Raw genomic sequence first — 18941 nt, 5'->3', positions numbered from 1 at the left:
CTGAAAAGAGCCTTTTGATTATTACATTTACATTTTGCTTATTCTGTGCTGTGCCTTGTTTCCCTATGTAACTGAAAATATCCCAAATTCATCTCATTTGTGCGAACACTCACCTTCAGTTCCCTATATAACTATTTAACCCACTCCACAAATTTAGGCCCAATCCCAAACCTCTCCAAAACTGCAAACAAGTAACTCTACACAGTCAAATGCCTTCTCCGTGTCCAGCGCCACCTCCAGCTCCCTCCCTTCCGACAGAGAGAGAGCACCTCGTTTAACAAACGCTGCACATTCAAAGACAACTGCTGACCCTTTACAACCCCGTCTGATCTTCTGCGATCAACTGCAGGAGGCACTCTTTCAATCTAAGCGCCAAACCCTTGGCACAAATTTTGGCATCCACATTTAGCAGAGATATTGGCTGATATGACCCACATTCCACTGGGTCCTTATCCTTTTTTAGCAACAGTGAAATGGATGCCTGGTCCATCATCTCGGAGTGCCCCCTTAGCCACCGCATCTTCAAACATCTCGAGCAACAGTGGCACCAGCCTATCCAAAAAAAATATATAATACTCCCCGGGAACCCTTCTGACACCGGTGCTTTAACCGTTTACATCTTCCCTATCGCTGCCCAAACCTCCTCAGTCCCCACTGGCTTTCCCTGTAGATAGAAGGTCAAGCCACTCCTGAAATTTCTTTCTACTCACTAAAAGTTCCGGAGTAGGATCCGCAGCATACTTTGCATCCACTTCCAAAATTTTCTCCACCAGCCGCTGCCACTTCTTTCTTGCCTCCCTAGCCACCTCTGCCTTAAACAAGATGATCTCGAGGTCAATGATTGGGGAATTTGAGCAAAAGCGTTTTTACCCAGAGAGTGGTGATGGTCTGGAATACACTGCCTGGGAGGCAGGATCCTTTAAAATGTATCTGGATGAGTAGTGGCATGTCTTAATATCTAAGGCTATGGGCCAAGTGCTGGCAAGTGGGATTGGGTGGGCAAGACAAATCCTTTCATGCGTTGGTGCCGACTCAATGGGCCAAAGGGCCTCCTCTGCACTCCTCTGATTCTGTGATTTTGTGAATGAGATAGGCAATGGAGAAAGGAACTTTCTGCGAGTTAGGACATGAGTTATGGATGATTTAAAGATTACGGAGGGTTGAGTGTGGGAGACCAGCAAGGAATGTGTTGTAATAGTCGGGTGTACAATTAATGAAGGCATGGGCGAAGGTTAAAAGATTTAATAATATATATAAAGTTTTTGGTATCTATTATCTTCATCTAAAGAAGGAAAACCTGAAAACAAATTCAACATAAATATTGACAATTCAAAAATTTAGCATATAATACTACACGACTGCATTACCTAATAAAGGAGTTGGTGAGAATGTAAAAGGAGCCCCTGAAAGCCAAAAGGTAGCCCCCAAAAGGCAAAAAGTTGTTGCACGAAAATCTCAAGCAGAGCTCTCCGAGAAATGATTGACTTTTGGCACAAAGGTAGATTTAAAATCGAAAATCTGCAGTTATCTGCACGGTAGCACTGGATAGCACAATTGCTTCACAGCTCCAGGGTCCCAGGTTCGATTCCGGCTTGGGTCACTGTGTGCGGAGTCTGCACATCCTCCCCGTGTGTGCGTGGGTTTCCTCTGGGTGCTCCGGTTTCCTCCCACAGTCCAAAGATGTGCAGGTTAGGTGGATTGGCCATGATAAATTGCCCTTAGTGTCCAAAATTGCCCTTTAGTGTTGGGTGGGGTTACTGGGTTATGGGGATAGGGTGGAGGTGTTGACCTTGGGAAGGGTGCTCTTTCCAAGAGCCGGTGCAGACACGATGGGCCGAATGGCCTCCTGCACTGCAAATTCTATGATAATCTTGCAGAATAGCTTACCTGAGCCTCCCATTTCTAGTAATAATAATAAATAATCTTTATTATTGTTATAAGTAGGCTTACATTAGCACCGCAATGAAGTGTCTGTGAAAATCCCCTAGTCACCACACTCTAGCACCTGTTCAGGTACACAGAGGGAGAATTCAGAATGTCCAATTCGCCTGACCGCACATCTTTTGGGATTTGTGGGAGGAATCCAGAGCACCCGGAGGAAACCCACACAGACACGGGGAGAGCTTGCAGACTGCACAGACAGTGACCCAAGCGGGAATTGAACCCGGGACCCTGGCGCTGGGAAGCAACAGTTTCTTTGGCTCTCCATTTACTCAATTATTTTTTAAATTAAAAAAAAAATAAAATTTTAGAGTACCCAATTCATTTTTCCGATTAAGTGGCAATTTAGCGTGGCTAATCCACCTACCTTGCACATTTTTATGTTGTGGGGGCGAAACCCACGCAAACACGGGGAGAATGTGCAAACTCCACACGGACAGTGACCCAGAGTCGGGATCGAACCTGGGACCTCGGCTCCGTGAGGCAGCGGTGCTAACCATTGCGCCACCGTGCTGCCCTCCATTTACTCAATTATGGCCGCGGCCTTAAAGGATCACACATCTGCTCTGAAGGATAAATCACTCTCTATTTAGATGCTGTCACCCTCTTGAATTTACAAAGCAGCATATGAACTGGTCAACATGAGAGAGGTCATGGGGACCTAAGACCCTGCAGTTCCATTTTTATGGCCATCGTGAAATGTTTTTGAGGAGAAATTTTTGGAGTCCATTCAGTCAAAAGTACTTTCATCACTTTGTTATTCTTATTTTTCATGCCACGAACAGTTTGTTGAGGACCAATGACAGGAGAACTTTCAACTAGATTGATTGCACAATCACAATACTCAGGACAAGATCATCTGGCAAACAAGCAAATAATAAGTTGGTGTTATTTGCTACCCAGATACCAAACCGACCCTACCAAATCTCAGCTGTCCTCTCTGGCCATCACTGCAGATCTCTGCTCATAAGATACAGAACAAATTAGACTTGCCGAATTGTGTCCAATAACATTTCTAGAAAGAGACATGAAGTTTAGTCACTGTTGATGAATATAATTATTGAAAGAGACCGATATAAGATTATTTAAATGGCGTTTCTTTATATATAGAGCAAACACATTGCTGGAGAAAGTTGCGGCAGCGGTGGAGCAGTCTGCATTTTACAGTGCCCTTTGGGGGAGCATTCTGACCAGCCCGACTGTGCGGCTACCAGGGATCACCTATGTACTCGCCCATCTGAATCGGAAGCTTTCTATGGAGGACCAACTCTATATTATTGGCAGTGACATTGAACTGATGGTACTGAATTTTATTCAGTTTGTAGTTTGTAAATTCTTCTCTACTTAAATCAGTTACATCGTATCGAATGAAGTTTGAAAGCTATAGTTCTATGTTCTATGTAAGTATATTTAGTTTCAAGGTGAGTATTTGAAGTGATTTTGATCAAATGTTATGCTATGAAATCTCTCATAAAACCTGTGAAATTATAGATGAAAAATTGGATTAACATTTTTATTACTTTAATGGGGAAGAACTTGCAACTTATGAGAGGTTAATCTTAACTGAGTTTAAATGCCTTTATTCTGATGAGAATTGCTCATCGACCAATGGGGTCATAGAACAGCAAAAAGTAAAGTTGCCGTTATCCCGGATGACCATAGGCTGCTTTCCCCTTTGAGGGGGAGAGCTGACTGACGGTAATTTAACCAGAGGATCACCGCACCTCAGGTGAGGGGCAAGGCTGAGAAGGCGGAGCCTTCATGAATAACCTCAGCCGGTATGGGAATTGAACCCGCGCTGTTGGCCTCGTTCTTGACAGGGACATTATAAAAACAAAATATGAAACCATACTCTAAAAGGAGAAATTATAGCAAATAAGTGGTTAGCAACGCTCAATTCTGGCCTTGGTGACTGTGTGGAGTTTCCACATTTTCCCCCATGTCTGCGTTGGTTTCCTCAGGTGCTCCGGTTTCCTCCCACAGTCCAAAGATGTGCAGGTTAGGTGGGGTTACAGTGATAGGGCAGGGAAATGGGCAGAGGTGGCGTGCTCTTTCGGAGGGTTGATGCAGACTCCAAAGAATCAATAGAATCTCTACAGTTGGCGGCATGGTGGTGCAGTGGTTAGCACTGCTGTCTCACGCCGCTGAGGACCCGGGTTCAATCCCACCCCAGATCACTATCCATGTGGAATTTGCACATTATCCCCGTGTCTGCTTGGGTCTCACCCTAAACATCTTTGTGTTGTGGGGGTATGTGGATTGGCCACCTTAAATTTCCCTTTAATTGGAAAAAAAGAATTGGGTATTCTAAATAAAAAATCAAAGATCCCAACAGTGTAGAAGGAGATCATTTGGCCCATCGATTGTACACCGGCCCTCTGAATAGGATACAAGTAAGTGTTTTGGATGACTTCAAGTTTACGGCGCGGAATGCAAGAGGTTGGATAGAAATGCATTAGAATCGTTATCTAGAGGTAACAAAGACATAGTGAGGGTTTTGCAGCAGATGAAATGAGGTGGGATGAAGTCAGATTGAAAGTCGGCACAAATATGTGGTTGGCATCTCATTCCAGAGCCAAGTATGACAGCAAGGTTGTGAATAATCTGTTTCAACTTCACACTAGCCAGGGAGGACAATAGGATTGGTGGCCAGCAAAGAGAGTTTGTGGCAGGAACTTCAATCTTCCCAATATTTAAATGGAGGAAATTTCTGCTGATCCAATACTGGATGTCGGATAAGTAGTCTTGATAATTTAGAAACAGTAGATGGATCAGTGAAATGATTGAAGAGCTGGGTGTCAGCAGCATTAAACAGTTTTCAAACTTGTATGATCTTGGAGCCGCAAGTGAAGTTAGGAGACCATCAATAGGTCCTCGGGGAATATCAAAGTTAAATGTGTGGAAGCGGAAGAGGGATAATGAGTGAAATTACACCCAGCTGGCAGGTGGGAGAAGCATTTTGGGGATATGGTCAAACATGTGCCAACAGTTGCAGACTGGTTGAGAAGAACCTATTCCAATCATGCAATCACTATTCCTTAGACAATATTTATTCTAAAGAATTATCGTTAAATCCATTTAATTGTTTGGTGGATGTTCGGAGATTTTTATTTTGTTTCTCCTTACTTAGGAAGAACCTGGAGTGGTCTGGGTGAGGTGAAGAACTGGCCATTAAATGAAGAGCTCTTGTGAATCCAGACCTTAACACTCTTTGTAGCAGCGTGTTGAATCAGTTGGCATGTAGGACAAGACAGCTTTGCTTTTGAATATTTTGTTTCGGCAGTTGGTTTCATTTGTAGGAACTGGCTTCTACCAATTTTTTGAGAGTGCTGAATTAACCATCCCAGTTGATTTTTAATCCAGATTGGTTTAATATGTTTTGACTAAAACAAAAGGTTCTCTAATCATCTCATCTTTGTTAAATTCTGTAGGTTGAAGCAGTCAGTGTTTCAGTCCAGGACTCCAGTGCCCTGGTGCAGAGGAGCACCTTGGATCTCATTCTGTTCTGCTTTCCTTTCCATCTGTTTCAGGTATAAATACTATAATGAGAAAATCTAGAAATGGAACTCTTACACATAGTAGTAATATGCGGGATATTCGGATTGAGTCATAGAATTTTACAATGTAGAAGAATACATTTGGTCAGTTTTCTAAGAGAGATGCATATAGTCCCGTTACCCTGCCCTTTTCCTGTACTTATTTTAAAAAGGGACTACTATTTGCAAGTAAGTGAAGTGGCTGTATTACTATTGGACAGGGTACTAATGAAATAGTGGTCTTATTTTCATGAACCTAAAATTGTTGCTCATGAGTGAAATAGTAACTGACTTCCATGGTGGCCAAGGAATGAGTGGCCACGCATAAGGTGGCTCCTGTTTGAGATCAGATTTTTTGGCCCTTACTGCCCGTTTTTACGGGAAAGTTGCAGGTGGATAAAGTGGGAATACCAAAAAATAAGGTACTCTCCTTCGGTGGGGAATGTTGAAGGGGTACCAGACGTGTGTCAAATAAGAGACACTTCAGAACAGGAAGACATGTGTGGCGTAACAGGGAAAAAGGTGGCGAAGGGACCTGTGGTGTTGTTGCCTCCACAATAGCCGACAGAGCAATTGGTCAAATTTCTTGCGGCCAAGTTTAAGAAAACAAAGGCAGGTGGCCTCAGGACCTACCGAGGATGGCAGAGCCGATTTGGGCTGCCCTGAAGAGAGTGGCGCAGAGGCTGGAGGTGTAGAGTATGTTGATCCAAAAGGAGGAGGAGGAGATGGTGACTGACCATGAGGATGGATTGCCTCGTTGGAGGCAGAAATGCTGATGATGGCGGATGGTCAGAAAAAGTTGAGGGAGAAGGTTAACGACTTGGAGAACCACTCAAGGAGGCAGAACCTGAGGATCGTGGGACTTCCTGAAGGTATTGAGGGGACGAGGATCATGAAATACACGGCCATGATGTTTGAAATGCTGGTGGGGGAGGGAGTCTTCGACCACTCTCTTGAGGTGGACTGGGCACACGGTCATTTGAGGAAGAAACCAAGAGCGGGGTACCTGCCGCAGGCAATCATAGTGAGGCCACACAGGTATTTAGATAAGGAAAAGAAGGAGATGCGGGAATGCACTAGGGCAGGCCATATGGCTCATATTTACCAGGACCTGGGGACGGAGCTGGCCAAGTAAAAGGCCAGGTTTAATAGGGTCAAGGCGTCCCTATTCAGGAACAAGGTGCGGTTTGGGATGATGTACCTGCTCGCCTGTGGGTCACAGTTAGGGGAAAGGAGTGCTACTTTGATACGGCAGAGGAGGCAAGTAACTTTTTAAGGGGCTGTGTACTGGCGGATGTTTGAAGACTTTGGAATTTGGTTGGGTTCACGTGTGTCCTGGACTGGGGAAATTAGTAGGGGGGAGGGATGGTATGTTTTTAGTGTGTGGTTATGTATATTTTTGTTAGTATTTCCTACTCTGTTTCATTAATTATGTTGAAGATGAATTTTGTACCATTTTCTTCCCCACATCTGGGGGTGTTTGGTTTTGGGAATATTAGAATGTGTGGGGTTTGGTGGATAGCGGGGAGAGTGGAGGAGCTTGGTGTGACACAGTGACAAGGTGGGGCAGTGGGGGAACAAGGGAGCTATGTTAAAAAATAAAGTGTGTCATTTGTCTTGGGTGTGGGGCACCATGCTAGCAGGTATGCTAGTTAATGGAAGCCGAGTTGGTTGGGCGTGGTGGTGACTCCTATGGTGGGTTATTGGGGGGCGGTGAAAGAGGGGTTGGTTTTTCTGGTTTCTTTGATTTTGGCTTGGGTTGAGATAGTGGCCCTGGGGGCATGGAGCTTTATTTGTTTAGGGTGGGGGACAGGGGGAAGTTTCTTTTTGGAGATGGTTGGAGGGTGATGGCAGCAGCCATCGTAAGGTGACCAGGGTGGAGGGGCCTGGGGGAGTCAATTGAAACTTGGATATGGGTGGGTGGTGGGCAATGTGGAGCCCCTGATCAGATTGGTCTCATGGGACGTTAGGGATCTGAATTGACCGATCAAGAGGTCCCATGTTTTCACTTATTTAATGAGCTTGAAGGCAGATGTCATTTTTATGTTGGGGACGCACCTGAGGGTGCAAGATCATACAAGGTTGAGGAAAGGCTGTGTGGGGCAAGTGTTTCATTCGGGGTTGGATATGAAGGCAAGGCAGACTACAGTGTTAATTAGTGAGAGACTGGTTTTCTTGTCAAATATTATAGTAGGGGAATCTGGGTAGATATGTTCTGGAGAGTGGGAGATTAGACAGGGTGCCCTTGGTATTGGTGAATGTCTACACTCCCAACTGGGACAATGTGGATTTAATGAAGAGGGTGTTGACGAAGGTTCCGAACCTAGACTCAAATCGGTTGATTATGGGGGAATGGGATCCTAGGCTGGATTGGTCGTGCCCCAAGTCCTTGAACATATCTACTCAGGTGCCAGCAATGGCAGGGAAATTGTTGGCGTTTATGGAGTGTATGGGGGAGTGGGCCTTTGTTGATTATGGCGATCAGGGGTGAAGGAATATTTGTTCTCTTCGCATGCGCATCGGATTTATTTTCCCGAATCTATTTCTTTGTCATGGGCAAGACGTTGTTGGCAGGAATATGGAGGTTTTGTTGCAATTGTATAAGGTGTTAGTGCGGCCACACCTGGAGTATTGTGTTCAGTTTTGGTCTCCTTACTTGAGAAAGGACGTACTGGCGCTGGAGGGTGTGCAGAGGAGATTCACTAGGTTAATCCCAGAGCTGAAGGGGTTGGATTATGAGGAGAGGTTGAGTAGACTGGGACTGTACTCGTTGGAATTTAGAAGGATGAGGGGGGATCTTATAGAAACATTTAAAATTATGAAGGGAATAGATAGGATAGATGCGGGCAGGTTGTTTCCACTGGCGGGTGACAGCAGAACTAGGGGGCATAGCCTCAAAATAAGGGGAAGTAGATTTAGGACTGAGTTTAGGAGGAACTTCTTCACCCAAAGGGTTGTGAATCTATGGAATTCCTTGCCCAGTGAAGCAGTTGAGGCTCCTTCATTACATGTTTTTAAGGTAAAGATAGATAGTTTTTTGAAGAATAAAGGGATTAAGGGTTATGGTGTTCGGGCCGGAAAGTGGAGCTGAGTCCACAAAAGATCAGTAATGATCTAATTGAATGGCGGAGCAGGCTCGAGGGGCCAGATGGCCTACTCCTGCTCCTAGTTCTTATGTTCTTATGTTCTTATGAATGATTGGGGAGGCTATTCAGCAATTGTGATGTCGACCATGTGCCGCATTTCGTGGATTTATGTGTAGAAAAGGGGGGTTTCCAGCGACTGCAGTGAGGCTGGATGTAAGAGAGGTGTGTGTGCGAGGTTAGGGTGGCTATACGCACCAATGTTAAGCTTAATAGAAGTTAGGAGGTTTCTGCCTCCGTGCTGTAGGTGGCGTTTAAGGTGGTAATTGGGGGGTACATAGTGATTTTGACAGTGGATCAGAGATACTCGACCCCTGAGGAGGGGTTGTTGAAAGCGAGGACCAAGCTCCAGATGGAATTTGAGGATTTTGCTATGGGGAAGGCAGCGGGGCAGTTGCGCCAGGTTAGAGGGGCATTTTATGTGTATGGGGAGAATGCCAGAAGGCTGCTCGCACAAGCAAGGTAGAATGGGCAGGTAAGGGATTAGGGGGTGAAGGATCCTTTTATCTCTTACTCAGGATAAGGTACTCAGTCCGGTTTGAGGAGTCCAAGCACTCTTTATTTCCAATAATTTGCTTGGTACATTTGCACAAAATGAAATCGAAAAACTATTGAGTGTACATTGAAAAGTCCTTGAGGTACTGCAGAGGGAAAGCAAAAAGCTTCAAGGTAAAAGTAATTCCAGATTTACAGAATAAAAGTCATTTCAACTAAAGGCTTTTTTTAAAAAATGGTTTTCACAAATGCTTCAAGAATCTCGGAACGCTAGAAATCGTCTACTAATCATTCATACAGATCACATTCTTAAAGGAATCCTTATCCATGGTTTAGCCCCTTATTTACTTTCATTGGATCTAATTCTCAGCTGAGACCCCCTTGATTCGTTCAGGAAGTGTCAGTCACTTAACAGGTGATTGGTTAATTAGACATTAATCAATTACTTGAAATTAATTTTCCTTCTCATACCTCCTGTCCCATGGGCAAACTCCCAACATCACGGCTGGTCAAAGTTACGAGATTGTTTCACATTCTTTGAATGTACCCTCATATCCCATCTCTTGAGTACATCTTTTGCCACATTTGTCAGTATCTATAGACAGTCATGTCTATAGTCATGGTCAGTTTGAAGTGCCATGGATTAATTACTTTCTGTATTTGCAAACCATGGACTTTGTGAGGAAGGAGCTGGCCACGTTTCCAAGGTAGCCAGCCCCATTGTTGCTTGAAAAGATAGTGTCTGAAGGTGATTTAGGGGAGGGTCGGGTCTCCAATACCTGTGGGGAATTAATGCAGTGGAAGAGGGCCTCGGTAGAGGAGGTAAAACGAAGGTGGGAAGAGAAGTTGAAGGGGTATTCGAAGCGGGGATATAGAGTGAGCGCCTGTGGAGGATAGGTTCGACCTCTTGTGCAAGATTGAGCCAAAATTCAATTCAAAGTGGTGCATAGAGTGCACGTGACAGCATCACAGATGAGTTATTTTTTCTGGAGGTGAAGGATAAATGTGAGCGGTGTTCAAGGGGGCCGGCAAACCACACTCATGTTGTGGTCTTGCCCAAAGTTGGTTGAGTTTTGGGAGGCTTTTCTGGGGGTCAGCGATTTTGGGGTGAAGGTGGCCCCAAGCATGTGGGTGGGTGATATTCGGGGTGTCAAAGGCTCTGGGAGTACACGTGGGAGGTGCTTTACCTTCCTGATGGCCCAGAGGCGGATTTTGTTAGGGTGGTGGGCTCTGGAGCTAACCAAGGTGGTAGGGTCGATGAGTGACCTCTCGAGCTGGAGGTTATTCATCACCTTTAAGGGGTGGAAGACATTGGGGGGGGGGGGGGAGGTTTGTTACGGGTTATTTTTGTTTTACATCGTAAAGTGGGGCATGCACATTCAAGATAGTAGAGAGTTTTTTGTATTGTGGCCGATGTATAAAGATGAATATTTCCTGTATTTTTTATATACATTGAAAATGCGTTGAATCAAAATATATATTTTTTAATGAGTGAATGATGCACTTCTCGTACACCATTTGGTTTTGAAAATGAAATGAAAATCGCTTATTGTCACGAGTAGGCTTCAAATGAAGTTACTGTGAAAAGCCCCTAGTCGCCACCTTCCGCCGCCTGTTCTGGGAGGCTGGTACGGGAATTGAACCGTGCTGCTGGCCTGCCTTGGTCTGCTTTAAAAGCCAGCCTCTGGACTGTGACCACCCAATGCAGATTGTTGATTAAGGAAATGGATGTCATGTTTGTAATGTTCTTGTCAGATGGCCTGATTTATATTAATCATAATAGCCTTTTATTGTCACAAGTATGAAGTTACTGTGTAAAGCCCCTAGTTGCCACATTCCGGCACCTGTTCGGGTAAGCTGGTGAGCTATTACAAGAACATTTGTAGCTAAAACTATAAACGATTTATTAACATTAACTGTGGGCCAAATATATATAAAACAACAGATGAAAGCAGTATGAACATACACAACCTCTCTCCCAACTCCCTAGTCAGTCTGAGGTCACCCGACTCTAACATTCACTTATATCAGGGGTGGGCAAACTACGGCCTGCGGGCCGCATGCGGCCCGCCAAAGGTATTTCTGCGGCCCACCAAGTCATTAAAAAAAAATAAAAAAAAATTTTTTTTTAAAATTTTTTTTTTTTTTTTTTTAATTTTTTTTTAAAGGTTAATGGGTGGGGGGGCTGTTGGGTTACTTACTGGTATAGGGTGGATACGTTGACTTGAGTAGGGTGATCATTGCTTGGCACAACGTCGAGGGCCGAAGGGCCTGTTCTGTGCTGTACTGTTCTATGTTCTATATGAGGCGCCCACAATCATAACCGGGTGAAGTAATTATTTTACTTAATATACTATGCGGCCCTTTGTGAATTGTGAATTTCTGAATGCGGCCCTTGCACGGAAAAGTTTGCCCACCCCTGACTTATATACTAATGAGACTCCTAGTGGCCAGTCAGTGAATTTCAGCACCACTATGATATCACTATAATGTGGGATTAAAAATAACTGGTAGCCATTTTTTTGCAGTTTATAATGTCATTCCATCATTCCAGGCCATGGATATGCAAGAAACAATTTTTTTTTAATAAATGTTTTGTTTATTGGGTTTTTGAGCAAAGTATATTTCCTGTTATGTACACAGAATAAGATATATATATATATATATATATACATATATAGAAGAGAAGGGCACACCCAAACATACCAAAAAAAAGGTAATAATAAAAAAGAAAAGAAAATGTAAAATAGAATAACTGGTAGGGTATTGTGTACCAGCTCAACAGCAGCAACTCTGTATAACTGGCAAAATTATTTACAACACATAAGTGGGTGACTGTTTGTGGGAGGGGGGAGGGGGGGTTGGAGACTGGGGAGGTAAATATACATTTGGGTGCCGGAGAAACAATTACAGTGGGCAATACTCGAATGGGTTTGGTGTTGGTGTTGTCACTTGCTTCTCCCGGACGGATCTTACTGCCGTTGTCGTCTCACGCTCACCTCCGCTTCAGCTGTTCCTCCCATCTTTTGCCTGTATTCTCCTTGTTCTCTGTTCCTGGAGATGCATGCAAAGTTTGTTATCGTATCCCGTGCCCTCCTTCCAACTGTCATTCCACTGCCTCCCCCGACCTCCCTGGTTCTCCTCGCATGTCCCCCCCCTCCTCCCTGTGGTTCGCCTTTCTTTCCTCTTCGGTTTAGCTATTCCCCCCCCCCCCCCCCCCCCCCCCCTCCTGGTCTATCTCTCCCTCTCATGCTTTGGCTACTTTCCCCTGATTCTTGGCTACCTGGCTATTCTTCCGCTTGTTCGTTGGCCACAAACAGGTCCCGGAACAATTGGGTGAATGGCTCCCATGTTCTGTGGAAGCCGTCGTCTAACCATCGGATGGCTAATTTGATTTTCTCCATTTGGAGAGATTCCAAGAGGTTGGACAGCCAGTCTGCAGCTTTGGGTGGTGCTGCTGACCGCCAGCCAAACAGGATTCTAACCCGGACGATCAGGGTGGCAAAGGCAAGGGCGTCCGCCCTCCTCCCCAGGAATAGATCTGGCTGGTCTGAAACCCCGAAGACCGCCACTTTCGGGCATGGCACCATCCTCATCCCCACCACTTTGGACATGGCCTCGAAGAAGGCTGTCCAGTACTCCACAAGTCTGGGGCAAGACCAGAACATGTGGGCGTGGTTGGCCAAGTCTCCTTGGGACCGTCCACATCTATCCTCCACCTCCGGGAAGAACCTACTCATATGGGTTCTTAAGTGGGCTCTGTGTAAAACTTTTAGCTGCATCAGGTTGAGCCTTGCACACGTGGAGGTGGTGTTGACCATGTGCAGTGCTTTGCTCCAGAGTCCCCACCCTATTTCAATCCCCAGGTCTTCCTCCCATTTCTTTCTTGTTGCGTCCAGTACGGTGTTGGCCCTTCCTACCAGTCGGTCATAATGTCGCTACAGTTCCCTTTATCTAGTATGCTTGCATCCAGTAACTCTTCCAGTAATGTCTGTCGTGGCGGTTGTGGGTATGTCCTTGTCTCCTTTCGTAGGAAGTTTTTGAGTTGTAGATACCTTAGCTCATTCCCCCTGGCTTGCTGGATTTCTCTGTCAGTTCGTCCAGTGTTGCGATCCTGCCGTCAGTGTATAGGTCCCTGACTGTCAGTGTCCCTACGTCTTGTCCCCTCCTTTTTGAAGGTGGCGTCAGTCAGCGCCGGTGTGAACCTATGGTTGTTGCAGATGGGAGCTTTGTCCGACATTTTGGTCAGACCAAATTGCTGCCGTAGTTGGTTCCAGGATTGGAGGGTGGCTGTCACCACTGGGCTGCTGGAGTGTTTTTTGGTTGGGGATGGGAGTGCTGCCGTGGCGAGGGCCCGGAGGGAGATCCCCATGCAGGAGGTCCCCATGCAGGAGGTCTGTTCCGCGCGCACCCCCTCGGCTTCTGGCTCCTTGATCCATCCCCTTATTCGCTCGGCTGATGCTGTCCAGTGGTAGAATTGTAGGTTTGGGAGGGCTCCTCCATTGGGGGCTCTAAGGTGTACAGCCCTTGGTAGAAGGCCTTGAAGGTTTTGTTGATCTTTTCTGGTTCTGTTTCTAATGTGCCTCTGGTACCCCTGATTTGTGCAATTTCTCTGGTGGCTGCCTGCTTTCTCAGCTCGTGCGCCAATAGGCGGCTGGCTTTGTCTCCATGTTCTTGTAGGGTCCCTGGTGGAGAGCAGATCGAAGTTCCTTTGTAGCTCTTTCCTCTCTACCAGGAGCTGTACGGTCAGGGCCTCAAGTATTTACACTCTACCTCCAGTATGGAGTCGACCAGCTGCTGCCAAGCCGACCTTTCCTCCCTATCTCTTCGCGCTTTGAAAGCAATGATTTCCCCTCTTAGTACAGCCTTTGGCGCTTCCCAGAATGTGGAGGGTGAGACCTCCCCATTCTGGTTGTTCTCCATGTACTCTGCTATGGCCCGCGATGTCTTTTCGTTGAAGGCCTTGTCAGCTAATAGGGCAATGTCCAACCTCCATGTGGGGAGTTGGGTCCTGCCCGTCTCCAGCCTCACGTCCATGTAGTGTGGAGCGTGGTCGGATATCACTATTGCGGAATATTCCACTTTGTCTCTCCCCGGAAGCACCGTTTTCCTCCACCTCAAAGTCAATTCTCCCCTCGGTGGGAGAACCTCCAGGGGTCCACCGCTCCCATCTGCTCCATAAAGTGACTGAGTTCCCTTTCCATGCTTGAGGTTTTCCCCGTTTTGGGGTTTGATCTGTCAGTCGTTGGATCCTGTACACAGTTGAAGTCGTCTCTCTCTCCCCCCCCCCCCCCCCCCCCCCCCCCCCCCCCCCCCCCCCCCCCCCCCCCCCCCCCCCCCCCCCCCCCCCCCCCCCCCCCCCCCCCCAATGTCAGGGATTTCTGCCATGGTCTTCTTGATGAAGCTCGTGTCGTCCCAGTTGGGTGCATACACGTTAACTAGTACTACCGGTGCCCCATCCAGGGCCCCGCTGACCATGACGTACCGTCCCCCCGGGTCCGTAACCGTCTTTGTCACCCTAAACATCGTCCCCTTGCTGATCAGTATTGCCAACCCCCTGGCCCTCGTCCCATAGCAGGAATGGTAGGTTTGTCCCACCCAGCCCTTTCTTACCGATAGTCGGTCCTGCTCTCTCAGATGTGTCTCTTGGAGGAAGACAATGTCGGCCTTCATATTTTTTAGGTAGGTCTTTTCACTGGGTCGTTGAGTCCCCTTACGCTCCAGGTGACTATCCTGGTGGGCGGCTTCTGTCCCCCCGCTCCTGTGGGATTAACCATACTTACTTGGTGGACGCGCCCCTGCCCTCCTGGGTTTCCCTTTGTTAGGGGGCCGTCCAGGATGGCCGCTGTCACTGCTCTCTCCATGCGATCGGTCCCTGCGCTCCGAGGTTTCCCTTTGTCCAGGGGCACCCGACATGGTTGCCCACTGTGCGTCCGCCACGCGGGTAGTCCCCTGCACTCTGGGGTCTCCCTTCGCCCAGAGACCGTAGTGGGTGGATGCTTGCAGCAATTCCTTATTCCGAGCCCTTGGTTGTGGCACTTTGTAGCACTATTGCTTTCCTTTTCTAGCCTTGTTTATTTGTCCCTCCTTCCCTGTGTCCCCCCAGATCTCTCCCTCCATGTCTCTTTCCCCCCTCACCCTGGTCTCTCCCTTTTCCCCCCCCCGTCTCCTGTCTACCCCTCCTTTGTCCCTCTTTCCCCTGCTCCTATCCCCGTTTGCTCTCCCGCCTCTGTTGAGTGGTTCCCCCTCCCCCCGCCTGGCACCTTCTCCCCCCCCCCCCCCTGTTGGGGGTGCGCTGCGACCCTGCTTTGTTGCATGTCCCCGGCGCTAGCTTTCCTGCTAGTGCGGTGGTCCCCCTCTCAGGGGTTACTGTCTCGCTTCTCCATTGCCCGGCCTCTGCGGTTTTCTGCCCTTTCTTCCTCCATCCTAACCTGCACTCCTCTCATTTGCTCTCCCTTCTCTGCAACTCGTTCCCTCGTGCTGGAACCTCGTCTCGCACCTGAAACGGTCCCTTGGGCAGTGGTTTGCTTTTTGGTCAGGGTGCATTCGCCGTGGTGGCGGGGGGGGGGGGGGGGGGGTGTCCCCCCCCCCCCCCCCCCCCCATCGGCGTGCTGTTGCCCGTTGCCAACGGCCCCATATTTCTACCCTAGCTGTTGGTTTTCCAGCCTGTGTTCCTCGACAAACTTGTTTGCTTCGCCTGGGCTGTAAAGAAGTATTCTCTTTCTTGGTATGTGACGGGTTTCGCTGGGTACAGCATACCAAAACGCACTTCGTTCTTGTGAAGAGCTGCTTTCGCTCTATTGAATTCGGTCCGTCTCCTGGCGAGGTCTGCCCCAATGTCCTCGTAAATTCTAATGAAGTGTCCTTCCCATTAGCAGGTTCTGTTTTTCTAACCCAGCGCAGGATTGTTTCCCTGTCTTGGTACATAGAACATTACAGCGCAGTACAGGCCCTTCGGCCCTCGATGGTGCGCCGACCTGTGAAACCACTCGAAAGCCCATCTACACTATTCCCTTATCATCCATATGTTTATCCAATGACCATTTAAATGCCCTTATGATTGCGAGTCCACTACTGTTGCAGGCAGGGCATTCCATGTCCTTACTACTCTCTGAGTAAAGAACCTACCTCTGACATCTGTCCTATATCTATCTCCCCTCAATTTAAAGCTATGTCCCCTCGTGCTAGCCATCACTATGCGAGGAAAAAGGCTCTCACTGTCCACCCTATCTAATCCTCTGATCATCTTGTATGCCTCAATTAAGTCACCTCTTAACCTTCTTCTCTCTAACGAAAACAGCCTTAAGTCCCTCAGCCTTCCCTCATAAGATCTTCCCTCCATACCAGGCAACATCTTGGTAAATCTCCTCTGCACCCTTTCCAATGCTTCCACATCCTTCCTATAATGCGGCGACCAGAACTGTACGCAATACTGCAAATCCGGCCGCACCAGACTTTTGCACAGCTACAACATGACCTCATTGCTCCGAAACTCAATCCCTCTACCAATAAAAGCTAACACACCGTACGCCTTCTTAACAACCCTATTAACCTGGGTGGCAACTTCAGGGATCTATGTACATGGATACCGACATCTCTCTGCTTATCCACACTGCCAAAGAGTCTTAACATTAGCCCAGTACTCTGTCTTCCTGTTACTCCTTCCAAAATGAATCACCTCACACTTTTCTGCATTAAACTCCATTAACCACCTCTCAGCCCAGCTCTGCAGCTTATCTATATCCCTCTGTAACCTGCAACATCCTTCCGCACTGTCCACAACTCCACCGACTTTAGTGTCAGCTGCAAATTTACTCACCCATCCTTCTACGCCCTCCTCCAGGTCATTTATAAAAATGACAAACAGCAGTGGCCCCAAAACAGATCCTTGTGGTACACCACTAGTAACTGAACTCCAGGCTGAACATTTCCCATCAACCACCACCCTCTGTCTTCTTACAGCGAGCCAATTTCTGATCCAAACTGCTAAATCATCCTGAATTCCATGCCTCCGTATTTTCTGCAATAGCCTACCGTGGGGAACCTTATCAAACGCTTTACTGAAATCCATATACACAACATCAACTGCTTTACCCTCGTCCACCTGTTTGGTCACCTTCTCAAAGAACTCAATAAGGTTTGTGAGGCACGATCTACCCTTCACAAAACCGTGTTGACTATTTGTTGGCCTATCTACATACTGTATCAGGAAACCCTCCTGCACACATTGGACAAAAACTGACCCATCTAAAGTACTCGATCTATAGCGTTTCCAGTCAATATTTGGAAAGTTAAAGTCCCCTGTAACAACTACCCTGTTACTTTCGCTCCTATCAGAATCATCTTTGCAATCCTTTCCTCTACATCTCTAGAACTTTTCGGAGGCCTATAGAAAATTCCCAACAGGGTGACCTCTCCTTTCCTGTTTCTAACCTCAGCCCATACTACCTCAGTAGACGAGTCCTCATCAAACGTCCTTTCTGCCACCTTAATACTGTCCTTGACTAACAATGCCACTCCTCCTCCTCTTTTACCACCTTCCCTCAGCTTACTGAAATATCTAACCCCAGAACCTGCAACAACCATTCCTGTCCCTGCTCTAGCCATGTCTCCGAAATGGCCACAACATCGAAGTCCCAGGTACCAACCCATGCTGCAAGTTTACCCACCTTATTCCGGATGCTCCTGGCGTTGAAGTAGACACACTTTAAACCACCTTCCTGCCTGCCGGTACACTCCTGCAACCTTGAAACCTTACTCATGACCTCACTACTCTCAACCTCCTGTATACTGGAGCTACAATTCAGGTTCCCAACCCCCTGCTGAATGAGTTTAAACCCTCCTGAAGAGCATTAGCAAATTTCCCCCCCAGGATATTGGTACCCCTCTGGTCCAGGTGTAGACCATCCCATTTGTGGAGGTCCCACCTACCCCAGAATGAGACCCAATTATCCAGGTATCTGAAACCCTCCCTCCTGCACCACCCCTGCAGCCACGTGTTCAACTGCTCTCTCTCCCTATTCCTCGTCTCGCTAGCACGGGTAACAACCCAGAGATAACTCTGTTTGTTCTAGATCTAAGTTTCCACTCTAGCTCCCTGAATTCCTGCCTTACATCCCTATCCATTTTCCTACCTCTGTCGATGGTGCCTATGTGGACCACGACTTGGGGCTGCTCCCCCTCGCCCTTAAGGACCCCGAAAACACGATCCGAGACATCACGGACCCTGGCACCTGGGAGGCAACACACCAACCGCGTTAGTTACTAAGGGGAACGACCACAGAGGATCCCTGCACTGACTGCTTCCTCCCAGCCCCTCTCACCGTCACCCATCTATCTTCATTCTTCGGAGTAACTACATCCCTGAAGCTTCTATCTATGACCACCTCTGCCTCCCGAATGTTCATCCAACTTCAGCTCCAGTTCCCTAATACGGTTTCTGAGGAGCTGGAGATGGGTGCACTTGCCACAGGTGAAATCAGCAGGGACACTGACGGCGTCCCTCACCTCAAACATTCTGCAGGAGGAACATTGCACTGCCTTCCCTGCCATCCCCTCTAGATAAAACAAGAAAAAAAAAGGAAGAGCTTACCTGATATTCCCTCAACCCCTTAGGTTAGAGGAGGTGGTAGGGTGGGGGACACTACAAGTGTAGTGTCTCGGGTTTAGCAACCGGCCAACTTATATACAGGTACTACACACCTTCCCAGAAATCCCCACGGCCGATTTCCGGTTTCCTGCAGCTCTGAAACAAAAAGGCAAGTTTTTAAAGCTGGAAACTTACCTTCCCGACAGACCCCTGGCCACTGCTCCCGCCGAAAAACTG

General features: G+C 47.4%; 1 protein-coding gene across 8 annotated transcripts in view; it reads left to right on the top strand.

The window, feature by feature from the left end:
* Nucleotides 1–18941, top strand: part of dop1a (DOP1 leucine zipper like protein A) — a 283413-nt gene that overhangs the window by 55008 nt on the left and 209464 nt on the right. For all 8 annotated transcript variants that reach the window (XM_038802463.1, XM_038802473.1, XM_038802504.1 and 5 more), the window contains 2 exons: nucleotides 3052–3241; nucleotides 5373–5471. In XM_038802463.1, coding sequence (XP_038658391.1) covers nucleotides 3052–3241; nucleotides 5373–5471 — 289 coding nt within the window. The remainder of the gene's footprint in view (nucleotides 1–3051; nucleotides 3242–5372; nucleotides 5472–18941) is intronic.

This window comes from Scyliorhinus canicula, chromosome 1 (assembly GCF_902713615.1).
Source record: "Scyliorhinus canicula chromosome 1, sScyCan1.1, whole genome shotgun sequence".
Taxonomy (NCBI): Eukaryota; Metazoa; Chordata; class Chondrichthyes; order Carcharhiniformes; family Scyliorhinidae; genus Scyliorhinus; species Scyliorhinus canicula.
Note: the sequence above shows the minus strand (reverse complement) of the source record. Positions and strands in the feature narration are given on the sequence as shown.